General features: G+C 38.7%; 1 protein-coding gene across 1 annotated transcript; it reads right to left on the reverse strand.

Annotated features, from left to right (window-relative positions):
* Positions 1-2,373: 2,373 nt before the first annotated feature.
* On the reverse strand, positions 2,374-17,177 carry sptlc2b (serine palmitoyltransferase, long chain base subunit 2b). Its single transcript, XM_044049236.1, has 12 exons — positions 16,932-17,177; positions 13,481-13,675; positions 12,997-13,151; positions 12,010-12,158; positions 11,577-11,701; positions 10,246-10,339; positions 9,525-9,630; positions 8,279-8,498; positions 7,355-7,481; positions 4,112-4,247; positions 3,779-3,908; positions 2,374-2,565 (listed from the first exon to the last, which is right to left on the reverse strand). The coding sequence occupies exons 1-12, from the start codon at positions 17,073-17,075 to the stop codon at positions 2,452-2,454; spliced, it is 1,695 nt and encodes a 564-aa protein (XP_043905171.1). The 5' UTR covers positions 17,076-17,177; the 3' UTR covers positions 2,374-2,451.
* Between the last annotated feature and the right edge of the window lie 6,068 nt (positions 17,178-23,245).

Below are 23,245 nucleotides of genomic sequence, written 5' to 3' on the forward strand. Positions count from 1 at the left end.
TAAAGGTCCCATTGGGATTATGGGTAATGTCCTCAAGTTTCTGACAATGTTTCACACTGGACCTCCTAGTGAAATAACAACAATTCAATACATTAATGGCTTTTACTTCTTCAGTCTCTTTAATAAAGTTATTTTCTTTAAACTTGTTTTCCCCCCCATTTCCTTAACCCTGAACACAGCTTATTATCTAAACCCACAAGTATGCTTCTACTTAAAAATACCATGTAAAGACGGTAGTGGATGACTGGCCACTGCGGACGCCTGTGCAATGGCAAGATGTCAGTGATTCATCAGGCTGTAAGATGTTATTCACAAGCTTTTAGGTTTGTGGCTACGGTCTACAATGTGCTGTAAATAAACACAAAGCCGTTCCAGAACTTGATACGAAGAAAGTGATTTAATCTTTGCAGCAGTTTCCACCAGCACAGTCAACAAACACCATGGTCTCACTAACTCCTCTAAGTGGTTTTATCTTCAAACCAAATACAACTGTAAGGGTAAAAGCAACTGATAAACATGTTTCCAGTGGTGACTGCAGGTCAGTGTGCAGGTGTTTGTGGTAGGTAGGCTGGAAAATTTAATTCCTCATTTTGAGTGGAGGAAACCTGGCTGAGAGAAACAGGGCACATTGCTGTTTGCAATTACACTTTTTTTTGCCTTCATAGACAGAAACGTAGAGACTTCCACATACTGCATGGTGCTGCAGACAGCCCGAGAGGAAACTTTGACAAGAACATTTCTCATGTCACACTAACGTCATGTGTTCCACCTTTCATATTATATTTATTAAAATCAAACGCATCAACGAGTTGCTGTTAAAGACATTTTTTTGAGGAGAGGAAAAACAACAACAATATTGGAATGACTCAACAAAGAAATGACTACAGGCCGTTAAGGCACAACCCCCAAAAACCTCAGCGTACTGATGCTGAAAACATAGCTGTTGAGTTTAATCACTTTGATGAACACGCGTAGGAATAGTCACATCCAGCATTTGGACTGGTTACACTGACGCATCCTCTGATTCACATCAGTAAAAGTGAAAACAAACACAGTAGCGTGTGTGTGGGGTGACCTCACATTAAAAAAAAAAAAGACACAACAAAAACAACAGCAAAACAAAGACATAACAATTAAAGCAGGTCAATATGGAATGTCATTCCAGAACACGATCACAGACACTAAATCATAACGCAGGAGGCATACCTCAACATATTTCAGTGGCTACGTCATCTGTGCATTTATAATGCCTGTCAGTAGTGCTGCACTGAAGAGAAAGACGTGTAAGTAGTCCGTTCAATTACACACCTCGCACTGGGTCGCATTAGGAGCTGCCTTTCAGGTAAAGGTTACACTTATCACTAAAGCAAAATGGCTGAAGGAAGACAAATAAATAAAAAGCTGTCCGTATATCAGATCAGTGTTGACACAGCGTCGTCATACATACAGATTGTATTTACAGCGTGTCATTGTGCTCCGAGACGGGTGTCGACGCTGAAAACACATGTAAGCACTTGGGTGACAATGATTGAAAGAAAAACACACACAAAAAAACAATCACACTTTGTAGCTCATTAGCTTATAGAAACATTAAAGACACTGGGCTCGAGTTTTTGAGTGCAGGTGTAAACATTAACTAAGGCTGAGGGATATGTCTAGAAAATAATCAGTAAAAAATATTCCTTAGTCTTGCTCCACAGGATACTTTCCCCATTATTTTTTCTCTTCTGGAACATCTGCTTTGCATTTTAAGAGAAAAAAGGTAGAAAATATATCTATACATATATATATATATCCTTTGGTGAGGGAAAGAATCCAATATATGATATTCTCTATTCAAGTAAAAGCGATTATAGGATTATATACATGGAGAACACATGCTTATCCCGTGAAATAATGGATCTGTATTTGAGGTCTGGAATGCTACTCTATGGCAGTTCTACCAACTTTGGGATAAATAATATTTACAAATATATATTTTTTTTGCATCGAGTGCATTATAGAAATGGCTATGATCAGATTAATTGTTCTCCAAGTGCACAAATGGGCAACAATCTTTGTAGTTTGCGAACGTTTGTTTGAAAAAGAAACTGCACTGTTGTGATTATTGCACAAATAGGAAACACATTCGATGCGCACACAGGAATCGAACTTGACGTTTGACCAATGCAGTCACATTAAGTTAGGACAGACTTTGTAACAATGGACACAGAAATATGTGGGTGACTTCAGTCCCCCTATGGAGTGAAGAAGCTGGACAAGAACAATAGTATTAAAAATCAGGGAGGACCAGGGTGAAGACTTTGGTTGTGAAAGTCCTCGGCAGTCCTCTTGATGCAAAGAGAAGTGTGGGGTAAAATCGGGTAATGGGGGAATATCAGATATAAAGAGGTAAATTAAGGGAGGTAGAGTGAGCTGGAAGGATGGAGGGAGCTCAAGGGGTGATGTGGCTCAGTCCTGCAGCAGGCTCTCCTCAGACATCCACCCCATAGAGGGAAGCGGCTGTTCGCGTCTGGAGTACTTCAGCTGCAGCAGGTCGCCCACTTCACTGATGGCCTCCAATGCCTGCGACAGCAACAGGAAGAATGCTATTAATCATTCTATCCAAACAGACAATATAAACAATAATATCAGTTGAGATGAGAGGATGGTCCGACATAAAAGCCAGACAATTTAAAAAAAAAAAAGATGAATGATGAAGTGATAAACCCTAATCACACAGGGATTTTAACCATTCAACATGGCAGCGACGTGACGAAGAGGGGAGGCTTGGTGAACTGAAGGCTCTCTGCATGAACCACAACTGAACACAAACCCGTCCACGTCTTTCCACAGGAGACTGTATCAGCGTTGCAACACTGCAAGACACCTGGAAACAATTTACCTTCCTCCTGACCCTTTTTTTCTGATTCTGTGGTTTGAGAAATAGAGAGGATCGGCTTTTCCAAAGAGGGAAAAAGCGGCTCCTCGTAATGCTCTACAAAGAGAGCCTGATGCCCTTTAAATGGACTATTAGAAACGGTGTTGACACACTACTCAGTAAGATGAATGAAGTGTCTTTGGAGGGACAGAACAGCTAAAATTAAAGTCTGTATCGGAGCCACACTATAATACTCAGAGACAGTTTGGCCTTCCACATTCCTTTATAATAAAGGACATATTGGGAGCCTTTATTATTCAATACACACATGCGCACACACACACATGCACAAAGCTGTCGGGCAAATCTGGTTAATTAACAGCTGACAAAGCCTACTGAATGCTTAGATCTATGATCCCCCATGGGTCCAAATAAACTTTTAAATCAAAAAATTAAGTCTTCAGTTATAATTGCCTTGACAACATTTAATTTAGTGGTGAAGAAGATGGCCTTGTCTTTCTCTGTTTGAGGTTAGAAGTAGAATGTTTACTTTAGAGACCATTTTAGGTCATTTTTTTTAAAAGACCAAAAGCCATAAAACACACACAAAACGTAAAACACACATTAAATTAGATTTTAAAGCCATTGTTGTTTCCACATATATAAAAGCTGTTCTGTTCCTTCTGCACATGGAAACTAGAGTAAAGATTTATTTTATTGCCATTTTCTCTGAAAAGAAAAATGGTGGTAAAAAAAATAAAAAAATGGGCATAGGAGCTGCCATCCAAGTCCATTTTGAATCTATATGGTCCGTTTCTACATGTAATAATATTTTTCAGATTTACTTAATAAATTCAAATAAACTATGATAGATACCCTTGTTCATTTGAAATGACTTTGTGTTTTGGAAAGACTTACAGTGTCAAGCATCTCTCTGGTGTGGGCAGCTGAAATGCAGAAACGCGCCCTCGACTCGATAATGGGTGTCGCTGGGAAGCCGACGACCACTGTGCCGATGTTCCTCTTCAGCATCTCGCGACCAAATGCCCTGGAACGCAATGACAACTTTAGACACATGTCAAGAATAACTTGTGGTCTTTTTTATCTCTAGCACCATATATTGGAGATGTTCTCCAGTGAAATCAAAAGCAGCTTTTCACACATGAAGTCCAGTTCTAGATGTGATTTTCAGATTCTTCTCATTACCTACTTTAAAAGCACATTATATACAAAATAACATGTACAGCATACCCAATTTTCGCAGGCATGTACAACATCAATGGTACAACGGGCGAGTCGTCATTGCCGTAGGTGATGAAACCCATGTCGCAGAGTTTCCTTCGGAAGTAGGTGGTGTTCTGTGACAGCTGTCTGAGGCGATCAGCACCTGGACAAAAACAGAAACGGATGAATGGTATTTTAGATCCATATTTCACAATGCAGGCATGAGCTTGATGGTAGGTTCACTTCTGATTAAAGGCAGTCTAATGCCAGTTATTTGGGGGCATTAAACCTTAAGTCCACTGTTTTTGTAAATGATTATGAAGAAAAAATGTATTTGGATTGCAGTACCTGTTTTAAACTCTTAGTTGCACATCTTACATTGACCCCTTAAAAAGGTCCACTGTGTAAGAGGGTTTACTAAGTCAATTTGAATATACTACCAATTAGAATGTTTGTATAAGTGTATAATTGAATAAAAAACAGAGGGGGAGGGGGAGGTGTGAATCCTCTATTTGTAACAATCTGCAGTCTCACCATTAGATGGCACTTAGACACTGGACATTTGTAAAACCGTGGTGCATCCATAATGGTGTTTTCCCTTTATTTGCCTGATTAAATCTCTTCTCATTGGTTCACAGTGTGCATATAGACAGGGCAATGTACATTTGTGTGATTATTATCAGTGCATTGAATTTGGCATCCTGATGCAGAAACAGGCAAGGCATCCTGCACAGATGTACAGTCTTCTCAACCGGAGTAAAAACATCTCGAGACGTGTGCAGAGCCGTTAAACTGCAACACAATTTTTGTACTTGCAAGCTTCATAAAATTTCATTATCAGCTCTTGTTCGTAGGCCAAGTAAATGAAACAACATGGGCTTTTGCAGCCTTTTCCACCTTTGATGTTTTCCGAATTCCTCCATTTTCTCTGCTTGTAAATTGCAGAACAGCTGAAGTAAGAAGTCAGAGTTAATGGAGCCAAGTCTTGTAAAATAGCCATGTCAGGAAAAAAAAGACATACATGGGATGAGTGCAAAACTCTTCCATCATGGTATACACAGATTTCGAGACATCTTTCCTTTCAAGACAACCAGGATTCTTTACGTCTCAGGTCAAAGGGCTGAAACTACACAGGCATCAATCCTCACGTGTGGATTCACTCACTGAATCCTCTGGCCAAGCCTCCACAGACAGCTACTTAACCAAACAAACAACCACATGGCACAGAATGCCAACAGCAACACACATCTGTTTGGCTGTGCTGAATAACAAAGCAGAAACATCGCAGCTTCAAAGAGAGCCTGAGACACAACAAAGTCTGACATTATATTATCCAGACATTTCCCCCACAGACAAGGAATCATAAGCCACTTTCAGCACTGGGTGATCGGTTGGCAAGAACCAGTGGTGTATAATATTCACTGATTTTGGTTTCCAAACGTCTTAACATTCCTTCTGTAATGAAAAAACGTTGCCATCCTAGTGCTCTTATGCCCCATGCACATATCTGATTGAGCTTCAAAGCTTCAAACAACAAATGTCAATTTTGACATAGGCTGGTGCCAGGAACCATGAGCAGCAACAAATCGTTGCCCAGCTGTCACTTCGACTTCATGTCAATGTCTGGATCTTCAAAGGCTTGAATTTCAAACAGTGACATGGCTGCAACCAATCAGACTGCCATTGTTAGTCTTCCACAAGGAAAACATGTCAAGCTGGGATATGTTGCAAGGTCAGCCACTCTGGCCTTCTCTTCTCAGAAGGTATTTGGATAAAGAATTGATGACAATGTGGAAAGGCTGCACTAAAAAAATACCCCAGGTGTTTATTCCTGTTCCTAATGACTAAACGACTGGGAAGGAAAGTAATCTGATCTTATATTAGCATTTTAAGGGAATCAATCAAGTACCATGAAGCGGTGCCGCCCTAAAAGAAAAACAAGCCCTGGTGGTCTGTTTGTGTATATAGGATGGAAGTCCACTGATCTTGTTCTGCACAGATCTGTGGCCTTTAACACCATGCTGCTTTAGGCCAGTTTCACACTAGAGGCAGCAGCACTGATCTGCTGTATCTTACTCATCTGGTGAGAACAACAGACAGTTGTGTGTCTTGCTCTCTCTGATTCTGCTGTGTTTTACATAATGTTTTGCCTTTGAAATCCTTAGAATATACTGTTAAATATATGTTAAATACTCATCAGTACTGAAATAAATGCCAGGACTCCTCAGTATGAAGCCACAAAGTGTTATTCACTTGAAACAAGGAGAGTGCATGCTGTGTTTGTGACATATGCAGGGGATATAGATGCTCAAACTGAAGAAAAACAATCTTCACCAAATAATTTTTATGTGAGAAGCATACAGCTTGTGTTAAAATTTAGGCAAGAGATCTACTTCCAAAAAGAGACGCATGGCTCACTTGGGGGAGGTGTAAAGTTCACACAGCATTGTGAACAGTATCTTTAGTTAGCATGTGTCTCATACGCATCCCTCATGGGCAGTGTAAACAGTTACATTAGTTTTGTAACATATGTGCCAATGAAAAGAGAAACGTTCCAGAGCAGTAACACACCACACAAGTGTCCAGTGCAAGACCTGGCCTCACACACAGCATGATGGCAAAGATGCACAGATAAAGATACACCTGAAAAGCCACGAAGGGAGATGGTAGAGAAGTCAGCATGCCACCATTTAAATAGCCTAAACCACAAAGAAGCGAGGAAATGTCCAACTATGTGTACGAGAGGACAACTGAGAGATGGCTGCCACACTACACTACACTGCACTCTATGATCTTCAAAATATGAAGTGTTTAATGACTATAAAATAAACAAACGTCTGCCAAAGTAACTTTGACAGAATACCTACTGTCACCTAGCTCCTTGATAGCGGCCTTTGCATTATAATAGATAGACTACAAGGCACATAATATGAGGAAGTCAAAAGCACAAAAGCTGGCAAAGGGGATGGGAGTTGAAGTTCTGATGCTTTCTAAAAATCTGGACATCAGGTCTATGCTGCCACCCTGTGGTTATATTTAGTAACACCATGCACCACAGAATCCCACATCATTTCATTGCTGTTGCAAATGCAATGGAGAAAACCAATACAAATAGAAGCTCATCAAAGGTGTGTCTTAAATCCAGCAAATACTTATCACATCAAATGTTCTTTTCAATTGTATATTTTCTTTAAAGGCCCACCCAAGGCTATTTTAAAACCACATACTAATGGTAATCACTATAGATGCACTTTTAAGTAACTGGCCTACCTAGTGTGGTCCCATCCTCTCCCATGATGATCTTCATGGAAGTGATTATCTGCTGTACCACAGGAGGGGACATGGAGGTAGCATACAGGGCGCTGTGAGAGTGGCTCCGCAGGTAGTCGATCAGGTCCTAACAGAAAAATAACATTGTGACATAAGAAACTTTTATCCCTGACAGTGAATCAACACTAAGGACGGTTGCATGATACAGGACACAACATGTTTCTAGAGAAGAGACAATTGCTCCAACAGGGGAAGCAATGATGGATAGAATTTCTTGGCAACATTGTAGTAAAATTTTGACTAAAGGCCCTTATACAGTGCAAGTACATTTTTGGAAATACTACTTTTGAGATTTTCCCCTAAGTTTTAACCCAGAACAGAAAAAAGTCTATGTAAGTAAATAATAATAATAATAATGATAGGTTTGTTGTAATTAAGGCATTTCTAGATTAAACAATAGATGATAATAATGTCAGCTGGGATTGGCACCTGTGGCCCCACAACCCTCATGTGAAGGATACACTTCACATCCTCCATGTGCGGGTCGTGGGGCCACTATAAATGACATTATGTCCAGTGAATATAATAACAATGTTATGCAAGGAGCCTAAAAGTGTGAATACTCTAAATAAGTCTGCAATAAATGGACACCGTTTGTCAAATTGAGAGCTTATGCATAATTTTTGTTGTTGTTTGCTACATGAGATGTGGTCAACTCGTACTGTTTTTTTTTTAAACAGACATGCAGACATTACACTGAAACACATCATTGTTCACAGAAACAGGAAGTAAAACATGTAACTTCTAGTAAACGATTGATCAACACTGAAACTGAATGACACATAATGTGTTGGGTTCCCACAATTTTTACAAATGTTCCTGCAACTTTTTTTTTCTAATAATAAGCCTTTAATCCTAACCCACCTTTCTGCCTCCGATGTATCCTCCAGCAGCACCAAAGCTCTTAGTGAATGTTCCCATCATGATGTCCACGTCTTTGGGGTCCAGGCCAAAGTAGTCCACCACACCCTTACCGTTAGGCCCCAGGGCCCCGATACTGTGGGCCTCATCCAGGTACAGATAGGCCTTGTAGCGTTTCTTCAGAGCAATGACTTCTGGTAGTCGCACTATGGATCCCTCCATACTTAAGGACACACAACAAAGAAAAACAAATACGGGACAATTTTAAAGGACTTTTTAAGTGCTGCAACACTTTTTCCATCAACATTACAATGACTTGAGTCACACAGTCACAACAATGTTGGGTGTCTTTGACTCTTAAATTGGTTTCCTTGATCTACTGTGAATGCAAACACGTCCAAATCATTTTGTAAAGATTTCACTTTGTTGGTGATGGCTAATGATTGTAGACATATGGGCAAAAAACCCAAAGAAATTCTATTATGACTAAAAAATCTCCAATACATAAAATTGTACTTGTGAGTAATGTGGAATGATGTGAAACTGTTTTGATGGCATAGTGAAAAAGACGCTATGAATGTGACCATATCTTTCTATTTAAAAAATAAACTAATCTTGGACTAACTGATGACTACAATCTGTGCCTTAAATCTGACCCTATAAACAAGGGCTTAGCAGTGTATGTGTGGGCGTTAATGTGCTATTTTAGCAGCTGTAGCAGTTGTTTTGAAAAAATAGAAACCTAACTCCATGAACACAGCAATAGTAATGAAGGACATTGATTATGTTGGGCAGTTTCTCTTTGTACCATTGATCGACAGGATTAAAGAGTGGACACAGTTTCTTAAGGCCATTATTTTTCTATATTTAAACAAATGGTAGCATCAGGGAATGTTGCCATCATAGTAAAGACCCAGTAACTTTGAATGCTGGTATTCATGTTTTGTGATCTTGTGTCTTCTGAAATGTATTAAGAGACAATTAACTACCAGTCAAGCTAAATTAAGATTAATGATTCTTCACTCAGAAAAGTGCAGGTGCAAAATAATTGGCAGTAAACACAAATGTAATGATGTGCCATAAAGATATTCAAGATAAAGCAGACAAAACTTTTAATTAGCTGAGTAAGCTTATGCTTTATAGTCACTAATTATCTAGCTCAGGAAGCACAAGAGTGAACAGTTGTGTGAATAAGGTCTCTGGTGTGTACTATGCCCTAGTGTATGAAATAGATCAAATTGATTTATACCTGTATATGCCCTCCACCACAATAAGGATTTTCTTCCAAGGTCGGTGTGTTCTTGGCTGCCCATGTACAATAGCATCTCTCAGCAGCTTCTCTAGGCTTTGCATGTCTGCAACACAAATACAACACACCTTTTCACACAAGTTTCAAGTTACTCAATAAACAATTGATAATAAGTTGCTAGCCAGGAATAGATCTTGTTCCACTAAAGTAATATGAGAGCATTTGCTAATTAATGGCTGAGTGAATATTTTATGATTTCAAGCCTTTGAAGCATTGCGTGTACTCTCAAGCAGATCAGCCCGTTTTCCCAGTTGCTGAGAGTTAGCTTGGAAAACGACCAATCTCTGGGCTCTGTAAGCGTTTTTGTGTCTGTACATGTTTGCCCTGAACCAAGAAACTAAATTAATGAATTACACCACACCCACTCTGTGATTCAATGCAGTAAATGAGAGAAAGACTAAGCTGTAGTAAATTAATGAAGAACTACAGAGATAAGTGAGTGTGGAGGCAATTTCCATTGAGTGAGGCCATTTGCTGCAGGATACACACACCTATTTACTTTCCTGCTGAGTAAAGCAGCTTATCTCTAGCTCACTGTGTTAAAAGATCACTTTTAGTTACCTTAATCCCATATATCTATATTGCTGCATGCATTGGGTGTACTCCAAGACACAATTCTAAGTAGTCTGGTGAAAGGAGTCTCTTGTTGGAGGTCACTCACTATTGTGTTTGAAGACCCGAATTGTGGAGCCAGACAAACGGGCTCCCAGCACCAGCGACGCATGGTTCAGCTCGTCACTCAGGATAAGACAACCCTAAAATGAGAATGACATTTGTTTAGTTCGTGTACAAGGTTTGATGTTTTTCAACTGGCGATTTGAAGTTGGGGAAAAGACAGGCCAAAAGTCAAAAACCTCTTTCAATTCAAATATATAATAGAGTGAATAAATAATTAACCCGGGCTGTAACAACAACACCAATAATAAATTTTATTTAATCAGCACTCTTCAAGCTTAAGCCAAAAGTGCTAGCCTAATAAAAAGGGAGCACACATTTAAAAAGAAACCCAAGTTTTGGAATATGCCAAAGTAAACCTCCAAAAAACAATTGGCCCAAACTGAGATATTAAACAAAGTGTGGCTAGAAAGAATGGATTAAATGTGGCTACAAGAAAATGACTTGCTTGGTTAGTGATGAAGATAGCCTGGTCCAATAATCCATGCTTAATCAGTATAATCTATTCACATGACGCCTTAATACTGATTATTTGTAATAATAAATGTACTAATCAACCACAATATTTAGTAAATAGATAATCAGTAATATAAGTTAAAGCTAAAATAGCCTGAACATTAACATTGCTTCACAATAGGTAAATAAAAAAACCCGGATGAGTTTTTTCCATCACAGTAAAAAAGAACACATCCAAACATACACATGTCACATCTTTACCTCTGGTCAATCAATATATAAGCTTGTTACACAACAACTATTCCATGACATAAAGACGTCAGTTAGTCTGAAACATGATGAGCCAAGTTAAGAATTGACAGACCCTTGTGACAAGGGCAATGACTCAGGTGTTTACTGTCACTCTGTACAAGCTTCTCTGTGTCAGTCTACCTTTTTTTTCCCTTTTCACTCCTGTTCCTGTAATCAGGAAATGCCTTTGACGCACAAGGAACATGTGCCTTGTGCATTGACTCATATTTAAAGCAACATTGACTATAAAAGAGAGGAGGATAGAGTTGACTTGACATTAGTGATTTGTTGGGGTTAAAAACACTTAAATTCACTGACCTCCTGCACTAAAATGTTTGTTTCGAAAACTTGGCAGAAACTATTGTGTCATACAGAAACTATTGTGTCACAGGAGTGAGTCTGAACACTTCCAGCTTAATGTGGTTTGTTGTTTCCCCTTTAAAAAGGAAACTGAGTTTTTCATTCAACAGTAAAACTCATGAGCACAAAGGAAATAAAAATATATAAAATCATCAATAATGAGATGTTGTAGGTAGAGCAAAGAGTATGTAAAGTGATATAATTCCATACCTTCCCAGTGAGAGCAGGAATGTTCATGGAGTTGGTTGCAAAGCCCATGCCAAAAGCCATGGATGACTCAACACCCAAGAACCTTGCAACCAACTGTTCCAGCTCCTCGTGGATGTCCAGGTTCCCTGAAAACAACTCTCCATTACTGTACTGCAACTTACAGAGTTGGATTGTTTTTTGTTTTGTTTTTTTTTTTTTAAAAAGATCAGGCCCCACTTTTCTTTGACCAATTACACCTATACTTCTAAGGGCAGTCCAATTTTCCTTAACTCATCTTACTAATCACTAACCCCAGCCTTTATTTTCTACTTAAAGTGTCAAACTGTTCTGTAAGTGACCAGGTCTAAGTGAAGCAGATGCTAACTCAGATCAAAAAAATCATGCGAGGTGCTTCGGAAACAAATCTCATGTGCAAAAAGATTTTGACCATTACCGATCTCACAGCGAGTACTGCCCACTCCAACTCCGTACTTCTGTGTGGTTTCAATAGCAGCGTCAGCACAAGCCCCAGTGTTCTCAGCAAAGCCGAGGTAATTGTATGAGCCCATATTGATGACATCTTTCACCACCTTGCCCGTGTGTCTGAAAGAGACACAGACGGAGAGAATTAGACAGAGAATCGTTGCCTCACTTTTTAATTAGAAGTAGCTCCCCTGTGTGACCTTCTCTGCACTGGTGCCTTGGCAATACTTTTCTAGTGAGTGTTGCTCTTTCACTGCCACAGCTATCATGCCCCATGATAATACACAATGTGATTGTGCCAGGGGAACTTAACAAGCAAAGACCAATGACTGTGTATATTATACTACAACAGAGATGAATAGAAATGACAGAACAGTTGAGTCTACAGAAATATCTTAGCACTTAGCAGTATATTTGTATCATCACGATTTGTATCATTTGTATATAACTGTATATTTGTATCATCACGATTTGTATCATTTGTATATAACTGTATATTTGTATCATCACGATTTGTATCATTTGTATATAACTGTATATTTGTATCATCACGATTCATGCAGATCTTTTATAGTGGGTGTTAAAATTAAGAAGTGAATATAATTACACAAGAATCAGCTAGTTGTTTCATATGTGAGTTCTCTCTGTGGCTTTAAAACTAATTTTCACTCATAGTACCGCTGTCATTTGTGGAGGTTGTGTGATAGTTGTGTCAGTCAATGATATTTCAGTTCAGCGTCATGAAGCGGAATTTATTGCTTTCAACATGACTATTGGATTCACAGCTTACATCACTCTTGTTATCAGTAATTTATGGTTAATGAGTTTCCTGTTGATCAAACCCATAGAAACACATTCCTGTGGGGAAGTGTTAACCAACATTGACCACGCCTTCCTTCAAAAATCCACCCTGTATAGAACAACACACACACAATCACAACAGAAAAAGAAAACTTACTCAAACGTCCAATTGTAGTCATGGGAAACTCTCTCCACGAGGTCCATTTTAGCACCAGGCACGCTACAGATGGGTCGGTTCCAGTTGTCTCTGATCCTCATGTATAAATTCCGTGTGTAAAAGTTCTCAAAGTCCTGATATAGTGGGACAAAATCCTGTGGAGGCAATGGGAAAGACAGTTGATTTACATGTATAGTAAATTAAGATAAAATGGTCTTCTATTCTTACTGTAATGACTTTAACAAACTTATTTTAACAAACTAGAATTTGCACAGAAGATCTGTGGCAGTACATGAAGACAGTGTTTACTGTTTAACCAGACACGACAGGTGTAACAAGTATGAGAAGACTAACAGTTAAACTCTTAGAACCTCAGCTTTGGCTATGATGTGTTACTGCACTGGAGTGGAGTAGTTTGGTATTCATGCGTACATTTTAAATAATCATTTGCATTGAAAAGGTTAAATTGTTAACACTTATGCACCTTCTGCTCCACTCTCTCCCGAGCCACATGGCACTTCTCGATGTTCCAGTGACGGAGGAAGTCTCGGAGGTAGCCAAAGATGGTGAGGATGCCATAGCCCATGTAGGTGAGCACGGCTACGAGGAGAGGCGTCTCCTCAAACGACTCCACGTAGGGCTTCTTGTACAGGCTGGGGTTGTGGGGGACATTCCGGTTCTGAGGGAAAATAAAGTAAAATCATTTGTAATAAATTTTCAAAGTTAATCAATCAATCTGCAGAGGAGAGGTTGTACAGTTTAAGCTCCCAAACCAAGCAATAACATGACTACCAGCTTGTCAACACTAAAAGCTGACTTCACTTGTTTCTTCCTATGAAGTGTTTGTATTTTCTGGTCCATATAAGTTACTACTTTTCACATTCACCTAAAAGTACGTGCAGTATACTGACATTACCATTGACGTGGAAAACCTTGAAAATGAATGTGTATATGTTTTAGTAGAGACTTTATTTAACGACAAATCAGAATGTGAAGAAACGCATGCCACTTTCTGTGGAAATAAGCCGTTCTAACAGCTAATAGTAGTTTCTCCTTCAAAAGGGTAATGGTTTATCTACGCTTTAAGTCTGTTTATTTATTAAATCTGCCACACTAGGCACCACCAATAAACTGTAATGAAAAGCAGATCAGACCAACACAGTAATAGCTGTGCACATACAAGATGACAGCAGGGCTAAATAGTTAAAACTGTGTTTTTCCTTGGAAAGAGGATGAAACTGAATATAGGCTCCATGAGCCAATTTATCAAGAGACTTTACTGTGTCAAGGCTCCCTGTGGATCAGTGAGTAGTAAAATATACAACAACCCCATTATTCATTGAGTTTAACGAATAGCAATATAGATCCTGCATTGGGGCGGATAAGAACATGGTCACATGCAGAAGCAATGCCACAAAAACACATCACTAAGATCATTAAACCTGACTGTGGTCTGGTTGTCTACAAAACCAACATTAAACAAATGAGGGCGGTTAATCTTTGCAAGCTCTGCCCTGCAGCTTAGCAACCATACCTCATGTGACCAGTCATGCTTCTCCATGAAATACCTTCAAGCCAGAGAAGAGGAAAATGCTGTGGTGTGTATGTATTAAAACCAGTCAAAGGTTGCCCTCCCCTTAAGTCGGAAAAAAAACATGGGTGAAAATGGATCTCGAGCTAACCATATTTTGCGCACACACAAACAGCATGGCAACAATACTGTGAAACAAATATGCCCCAACTTTCCCAGTTAAAAAGGAGTGTTCTGAATTACAACTGTGACACCAATAATCATTGATTGTCTGTTGTTGCTATTGTTTATGGCAGTTCACTTCTATAATATTAACTGCTGGCAGTTTTGTTTTACAGCAGTTGGCTTCCGTAATGTTGCATTCCTGCCTTTTTTTTTGGATGTAATAATCCTTTACTTGTTCTCCTCCTGTTCACAGCATACATGTTATGGTAAAATAATTTATTCCATGACACAAATACATCTTAGTGTACCACTCTGAGACTTCTTCCTCAGAAGAAAGAAGAAAGCATCATTATGGATGCCAACTGCTGCTAAACACCACTACCAATCGACCTGCCAGAGACAGATGCCTACTAATGTCCTCCATAGCAGTAAAATCTATTTCCCCCTGACATCATGTTTGCTTAATATTTTATACCAGTGGACAAACAGAGGCTGAAAACTGATAAGCGTCAGTGGTTCCATTATAGCTGGAAAAACATAGCCATTCTACCCAGAAGAGAAACTAACCAGTACACTCAGAATACCTGCTCCTTCAAATGCTTGCTCTGCAGCGAAGGAGATGGTGCTCAAATTACATTGTGTACATAATAATAAAAGCTTGCACATGGTATATGTTTCACATTAAGCTAAAATGAACTACAATTAGCTGCAACAGCACACACGTTCACTAATAGTAATATCTAGATACTTAATCCAGATTTACACCAAATTTCACCTGTTTTAAGATACTACCTCTTTGTCTTTCTTCGTAGTTTAAATGTCACGAAAAATCCAATCTTGCAAGGTTAAAGGAACTGAAACACCTCATCTATACACTCCATTAATCAGACCCATTCCAAAACATGATGGGTTTCTCTATTCCCCACCCTCCCACTAATGTTCAAGAAAAAGAATTCAGTACTTTTAATACTAACCCTGCAACAAAAACAGCACTGAAACAATAACATAAACATAATATGCTAGAAATGTTTATCCTTGCTAACAATTGTCTAGCAAACATGTCATTTTCGTGCATTTTCCATTTGCAGAAACACTGCTGAATAAAATCTGCTGACACGATTGTCTAATTAATTTGCACTAAACAAATCACTCATGTTACTGGCTTTAAATACTAAGTTTGATGATGTCTATTCCCCATCAGGGTGATATTTGATAATACCACAAACAGTGATAAAACCTGCAGCTGTATTCAGAGATAATAAGCACAAGAATTAAAATTATTTGACAGCAGCCACAGCATCTGGAGCTTATTGTAGAAATCAAACGTGTTGAAATCAGCAGCCCTGCAGCTGAATGCTGCTGCAAGACTGGAATGCAATGTACTCAAACATGAGTTTGTTCGTGACTTTCTGATAAATCTTAGCATGTGTGGTTTGTAAATGTTTCTTCTGTGTTGAACCTATACAACTTGAGAGAAAACAAAGGCATGCGTGTACTGCCCACAACTTCACCACTACACACAAACACTCTTTTTTATGCTTTTCATTCGCCAGGAGGGGCCACACCCTTCACAGCCTGAAGACATTCCTCTCTGAGGGGTGGTCATGTGGATACTCCATATGGAAACTGCTTTCCCAGGAGACAGACGTATATACATACAAAGACAAACTGACGGACAGTTTCTCTGGTAACAAGCAGCAAGGCCCTGCTCCCCTTCATATCGGAGTCAGTGTAAACAGAAACCCGTCTAACTTCACCCAATCACACACACACATGGATCCAGGAGAGCTAGCACAACAGGGTGTCAGGTTACCAAAGAAAACAGAAGTCACCACTACACCACCAATAACAAGGTACCAAACCATTATGGCGTGAATTATATGCACTACTGAAGTCATGTGATCAAATCCTAGATGACGAAAATGGAAGCGCCTAACAAGAATGAGCCTAAAGTTAACTTAAACACGAGGTAATACTCCCAAGTTAGGCTTACTGTATGATATACAAGTCAAAATAAGTACATTAATGGCGACTTGACTGGTGACGTTAGAATGTCGTCATGATACAGCCGAGGCTCACACTACTCCTCTTCCTGCTAATGAAACCCACTCAAAGTAATGAAATTACATGGAGAAAATGTGTTAAAGCATCGACAATTTTTACCCTAATTCAAACTACACAAATTACGTGTCAAACAGAGCCCTACTTGTTTACAGAGCAGTTGACCGTTGGGCCTTACCTTCTCCCTGGGGCGTCGATACTTGTGCGGCTGTTCAAACAGACAGTGGTTCTTCACGAAGCCATTTTTGCTCGTTTTTTTGCCATTCGAGGTCCGGTGACAGGCGTCTCCGGTAAACGGCTTGTTTGCGGAGCCTTCTGTCATCTTCGTCTATCGACTTGTGACTCGGAATTTCAAAACTTGTGTAAGGTTCGCCGTGAAGTCATGCATGAGCTGCGGGTAGAAGACGGATTAAACGCCCACTCTGCTAGCTCGAGCTTGCCGGAAACCCCCGCCCACGGACAGTTCCTTTAGCCAATCACGTTCCTCCTGTACAAAGATCGTCTATGCATGAAACGACTCATATACTGTATATAAAATAGCTGTATAATAATAATAATAATAATAATAATAATAATAATATAATCTCTCTCTACCTATCTATCTAAGCCGCTTTAAAGTCATGTATATTAGATTCTTCAGTTCAAAGTAGACACTTTTTGCTTTGATGCAGTGTTGTAATGTAACAAAGGACAAATACTTTGTTACTGTACAACATTCACGTAGCTGTACTTTATTTATATTTCTAGCAACTTGTACTCCACTACATTTCCTCTAACTATCTTTGTTACTCCTTACTACCAAATAAAATCAGAAGAAGAGCTGGTAATGGTCTGTATTTAAGACAAGGAGACAGGAATTTAACCCACAACCTTAAAGTTAAAAGACAACTCTACCAAACAACTTCTACCAAAGTAATTTTCTGGCAAGATACTTGTACTTCTACTCAAGTATCCCTTTAAGGTACTTTATACAAGACTGCTTTGATGATAGCTTTGTACACTCTTGGCAGTCTCTCAATCAATTTAACCTGGGTTGTTATTCCAACAGTCATGAAGGAGTTCCCAGAGGTGCTACATTTCCTTCACAATGTAGTCCAACTCATCCAAAACCATCACAATGAGGTTTAGGTTGGTTGATTGTGGAGCATTCCACCACTCCCCATTTTGGTCAATAGCCTTTACCCAAAACCCTCGCCTGGGGCTGTGTTTGGGGTCATTGAATAGTCACGCAGACCAGAGGGAATGATGTGCCACTGCAGAATGCCGCGGGAACCTTGCTGGTTAAATATGCTTTGAATTTTGAATAACATTAACAAGGCAATACCAGTTAACAATCCAAAATATAAATATATAATATAATATATATAAATATATAAATAAATATAATATTATTCTGCTTTCATTATTTCTTTTTGTTTACTATTCCATATGTATTATTTCATAGATTTGATGTTTCAGTATTAAAAAAGAAAAAGTATTGTCCAAATGTTTGACTCATATTGTTTGATAAATTAATCAAATTCAAACTCAGGCTATGCATGATATTTAAAACATTAAGATATAGAACTCTGGGTCTATACCTGTGGAACCAGTCTGTGCTATGGAGTATTTTCAAAACACAGATTAATTATTCATTAAATGTAATTGAATTGAATGACATAAAAGTGACATGATTTGTCCTAGGAAGAATGGGGTTTTGGATATATGAAATTTTCATTTTTATCAGGAAAAAAAGGAATTATGAATATATGTTATACATATCCAGACTAGTAATGAGATGTTAAAACGGCTCACTGAAAAACATGTCATTACCTTTGATTCATGTGTGATCTGCCTCACAGATCTAGTTCAGTGGAAGTGGCAGAAAAAGTGTTTCAAAAAAAATAACTAGATGAAGAAAGAAAAGTCATAGCATACTAAAATTAACATTATTATACACAGATATTTGAAATTGCCTGGAAAATGTAGAAGATAATGTGTTAAACAAACCTAAAAACTAATAATCTATGCAATAATGCTGCCGCTGCAGTCTTTCCACTGTGACCGGTGATTGTGTACATAATTATTTTTAATAATATTTTTCCCCTCTTGTATACTTTTATATCCCTGTTGTATATCTTCTTGTATTGCTCATTATATGCGTGTGTTTTGTGTGTGTGGTTGATAGTAGAACAGTGTGGGAGCTCCTTACATTGCCACCTCCCTGCTCCTCCCTCACCCACTCTTCAGTGTGGGCCCAGCCCATGGAAATTACTCATAATAACCCTTAGCGTCAGACAAATTTTTCCAGCCGTGCCTCACCTGTGCTGGGGGGATGAAAAACAATGGTCAAGGCCATCAACAAGGAGATTCCTGTAGGAAAAATTGAGCAGTGACAGTGGGCTGTGTGGAGTAGTTCAGACAGTTTAAAGTCCACTTTTGGAATATTGTGACAGAACTCTCTGTAGTGTATCTGACTCACTGATAAACTGAAAAAAGTATCTGTATCATAAAAACTTTGAATTTATTACACACAATGTGTTGTACTTTTATACTGCAATTATTGATTTTACTCTTAAAAAGCATTACTCTAGATAAGTCTAGATAACGACAGCTGGATTGTCTTTAGTTGTCTGTATCTAAATGCACTTATTATACGTCTAAACTCCTTAAGATACAAGGGCCTGGATGACTGAGAACCCTCACAAACATGAAGTATTATGTTTTTCACAATAGCATGTGTGCTTAGTGTTGTACTCAGACACACAGAAGAAGAAAAAGAAAAATACCTCTGTGTCAAGAGAATACAGCAACAACAGGAGAGTTTCCTGGATATTGCGATGAACCTCTAGGTTGCACTTCCTGTTCTCTTCCTGTTTGGTAAATGTGGACTGGTGGTACGTGACTGTCAGCAGGGGCCGCTTTGTATTTGCATGTGTCTCTGATAAGGTGTGATTGTTTATGTAAAACCATGCAAACAATCCCTGTTCAGACTAACACTTCATAAGACTCCAGTTCCATAATCCGGTTCCTGCTCTAAATGCTCACAGATGGCACTGTTGGACAAAAAGGCTGAGTGTGTGTTGAAGGACCCACAGACAGAGGTTATGTTGATGTACAGGGTTATGGTTCAGTAATTGGAGACATTGTTGTGCTGCACATTTTTTCTAGGTTGTGGCATCTTTGATTAAGACGCTGGCGATAACAATCCATGGAATCAGTTGCCAAGGCTTTATTCCTTTTTATTTCCACTCAAGGTTGTAACCTAGATTGTGTAAGAATGAAACATCAGTCTGGTCAGTTGTTGCCATGTGTGCACAAAGACAGTTCAACTCCCATCCATTCCAAACCCGATAGAGGTGATAAGTATCAAGGTTTAATAGGATCAGAGGCAGGGTTAAAAGAAAAGTGGATGTGATCGCATTGATACAGATGCTGCAAGGAGCCTTACTCATCTAATCCAAGTGCACCACCACAATCACATGCTTCACTTTTATGATTTGACTGCCCACTAAGTTTAAAACAAACAAGAGTGACACTGGTGTTACATTTGAATCTATAATAGTCAAGCACTGGCTCCTGTGAGTTGATGGTGGGAATGGGCCCCACAGCAAATGCATTTTAGGGCCCCATGAAAGCCTCTGAATAAAAACCCCACTATGTTAAAAAGTCACAATTTGTCAAAAACACTACTATAGGAGGTATAAAAACATACATAGATATTAAATCAATGGCAGGAATGTTCAGAATGAATTGGACAAAAGCTTTTCTGTCACAAAACTGAATCTCTCTGTTTGACTTTTTGTTAAAATATGACTTTGAAGTCACAAAATTGCCTTTGTCAATTGTCAACTGTCAAAAGATCATCAAAATGATATTTGACCACAACTATAGTCCACATGGCTCCACCTTGTGGAGCAGCAGAACAATTACATCAAATAGAAAAACCTTATTCAATCAAAAATGTGGTGTGATAAAAAAAAATGTTTTGTAGCTGACCTGATAGATGAACATGGCAAAGTCAGCTGATAAAAATACTGTCTCTATTTTAAAGATCGGAAATATTTGCAACAAGAACAGACAATTCCGATATGGTGGACTTATCTTAAGTGTTGCCTCTGTTTATAACTAATATGAAACTCAAGTACCATAGTTACTGTATTACGGCTACTGTCTACTATAGCTCCTTGACTTCTATGCGTGTGTCCTCTACAGCTAGTACTTTTTTATGTTTATTCATTTTGCACAATTAAGGACATTTCTATCTACTGTGGCACGAGTATGTAAAATATTATGTTAATTGTACTACAGAGAAGACTAAATGACGTTTGAAAAACATCATGTAATCATATTAATAATTATATGTAAAGCAGCCGTCTTGTGTGCAATTTCTACTCATTCATTTAAAAAGGTATTATTTCATTCCTGACGCGCTCAGTTTACAATACAGTGATTTTCTACATGAAGGAAGCAGGGTTTATGATCTATACCAGTGTTTCCAAACCCTGGTCCTGGGGGAACACTGTCTTTGCCCTGCTCCAGCACACCTGATTCAAATGGTCAGCTGATTAGTGAGCTCTACAAAAGCCTGATAACGAGTCATTCATTTGAATCAGGTGTCTACAGCCAGTGGTGATCAAGATGTTCCTTTTTGTGCATTTTCATATACAGCCATTGTTTGAGTAATTGTTTGTAATACATTGATGTAATATATCACATTAATAATCCATACTTGTTGGGACATAGTTTGCCATAGGTGCTGTTTTACACAAGTGTATGTTTGTATTCCCATAATGCAGGGGGCTTAAATACGATTTTACCAATCGATCACCATGACAACACTCTCTTGCCATCTTTAGCTCATAAGTGCATGTAATCCTGTCGTCTCAGCTGTGTCACAGTGTTAAATGCATCTTAAGAGGTCTGTTTCTCTGAAGTATATGTATTTCTTTTTGAACTCACTCTCTCATTAACTGACTCTCAGTCAGAGGTTCTGGTTTGGCCCAGGACTCTTTTAACTCAAGTTTGTCTAGTTGGTGTGAAAGTGCACCTTTCAGTTGTGTGTGACGATCAACAAATAAACCTCTAAATACTCATCAATCACTGTGTAGAGGTTTGAAAAAGGGTAAACAAGTGTCTTTCGCACATGGACCTGACTGTGCGTCATTCGAGGACACATATTAAATCAAGTATGTTTTGTGGTCAAGTCTGTATTTGAAATATTTGAAAGGTGCTCGTGTTTTCTTTCAGGCACTGTGGTAGGAAATGAAAATGAAACAAGCTGTGTGGTTGGAGGGATTTTTAGTTGAGGTAATGTGCAGCTCAGAATGCTGTTGTAAAACAAGATCTGCATCACGATTAGTAGACGTTTACAAACAGCAACTTGTTGGGGAGCAACCGAGCTTCGAGGAACCCAGCCAACAGGTCTGTTTAGCATTTTGTGTGTGTGTGTGTGTGTGTGTGCGGACGTTCAAAACAAAAGCCCTGTTTCCAGGATGTGCCAAAGTTGTGTCCTAGAACATTTAAGGTATTTGGTTTTAAAGATGACACAATAATTAGTGCCCATCATCTTCTTTTATTAATAACTTTGATTGTCTGTTCCTCTCGTTTGACAGTCAATCACAGTAGGTGAGATAATGTGAGTCACAATGGGAGTTATGTAGTGTGTCCTTTGGTAAGTGACATGTTAGTATAGTTTACTAGTACTGTGTACTGGTGCATATTCTGATACAGGCGTGATTATATTATTTATTGTGATATATAGGAGTACTATGAGGAAGGTGAGATGACCTTTTGACCTGAAAATAGTCTGTTTTAAGAAAAACTTTGATAGTGAAAATAAGATATTGTGCAAGGAGGTGAAGGAGAGTCAAACAGTCAAAGCTTTGATGTTAACTTGCGTTTGGAGACTTACATATAACACAAAACTACTGTCAAGAATATTTCCAATGTATAAATACAGCACCTGAAAGAATAAGTACAGTATCACATCATAAGGTATTGCAATGTTTTAGTGCATTTATAGATTATATTTGCAGTTTAGATGTTTTGCATGTGGACGTAAAGATCTTCTCCCCTCTTGTTTTGAAGCAACAACTACTAACCACTAACCTTTCTGCCATATAGGCATCAGTGGACGTGTGCTGTAGCTCACGTCCTCTCTTTACTCTGGAACATAAGTGAGGCTTTAAGCACGAGGCACTCCTTTCATTTAGTCAAAACATCATGTTTATATTTGTGTGGGTTGAATTCCAGAATGAGTCATTAGTCTGACATGTCTGAACCAATTTTGTTTCAGGCATGTAAAGGGGATGTATCTTCACGACATGTTTAATCTGTTGAGTAAAATGAAACAGACTAGATTTACTTAAGCGTATTTTGATGTGCCACTCGTATTTTTCGTGCTTTTATTGGGATGTTTGAGCATTCCCTGGAGTTGAAGGATGACAGAATGTTAATCAGACAGTTGAAGTTGATGAACGGTCAGTTTTATTCATTTTGTCAAGTTATGTT

This window comes from Solea senegalensis, linkage group LG17 (genome assembly GCF_019176455.1).
Source record: "Solea senegalensis isolate Sse05_10M linkage group LG17, IFAPA_SoseM_1, whole genome shotgun sequence".
In the NCBI taxonomy this organism is placed as follows: Eukaryota; Metazoa; Chordata; class Actinopteri; order Pleuronectiformes; family Soleidae; genus Solea; species Solea senegalensis.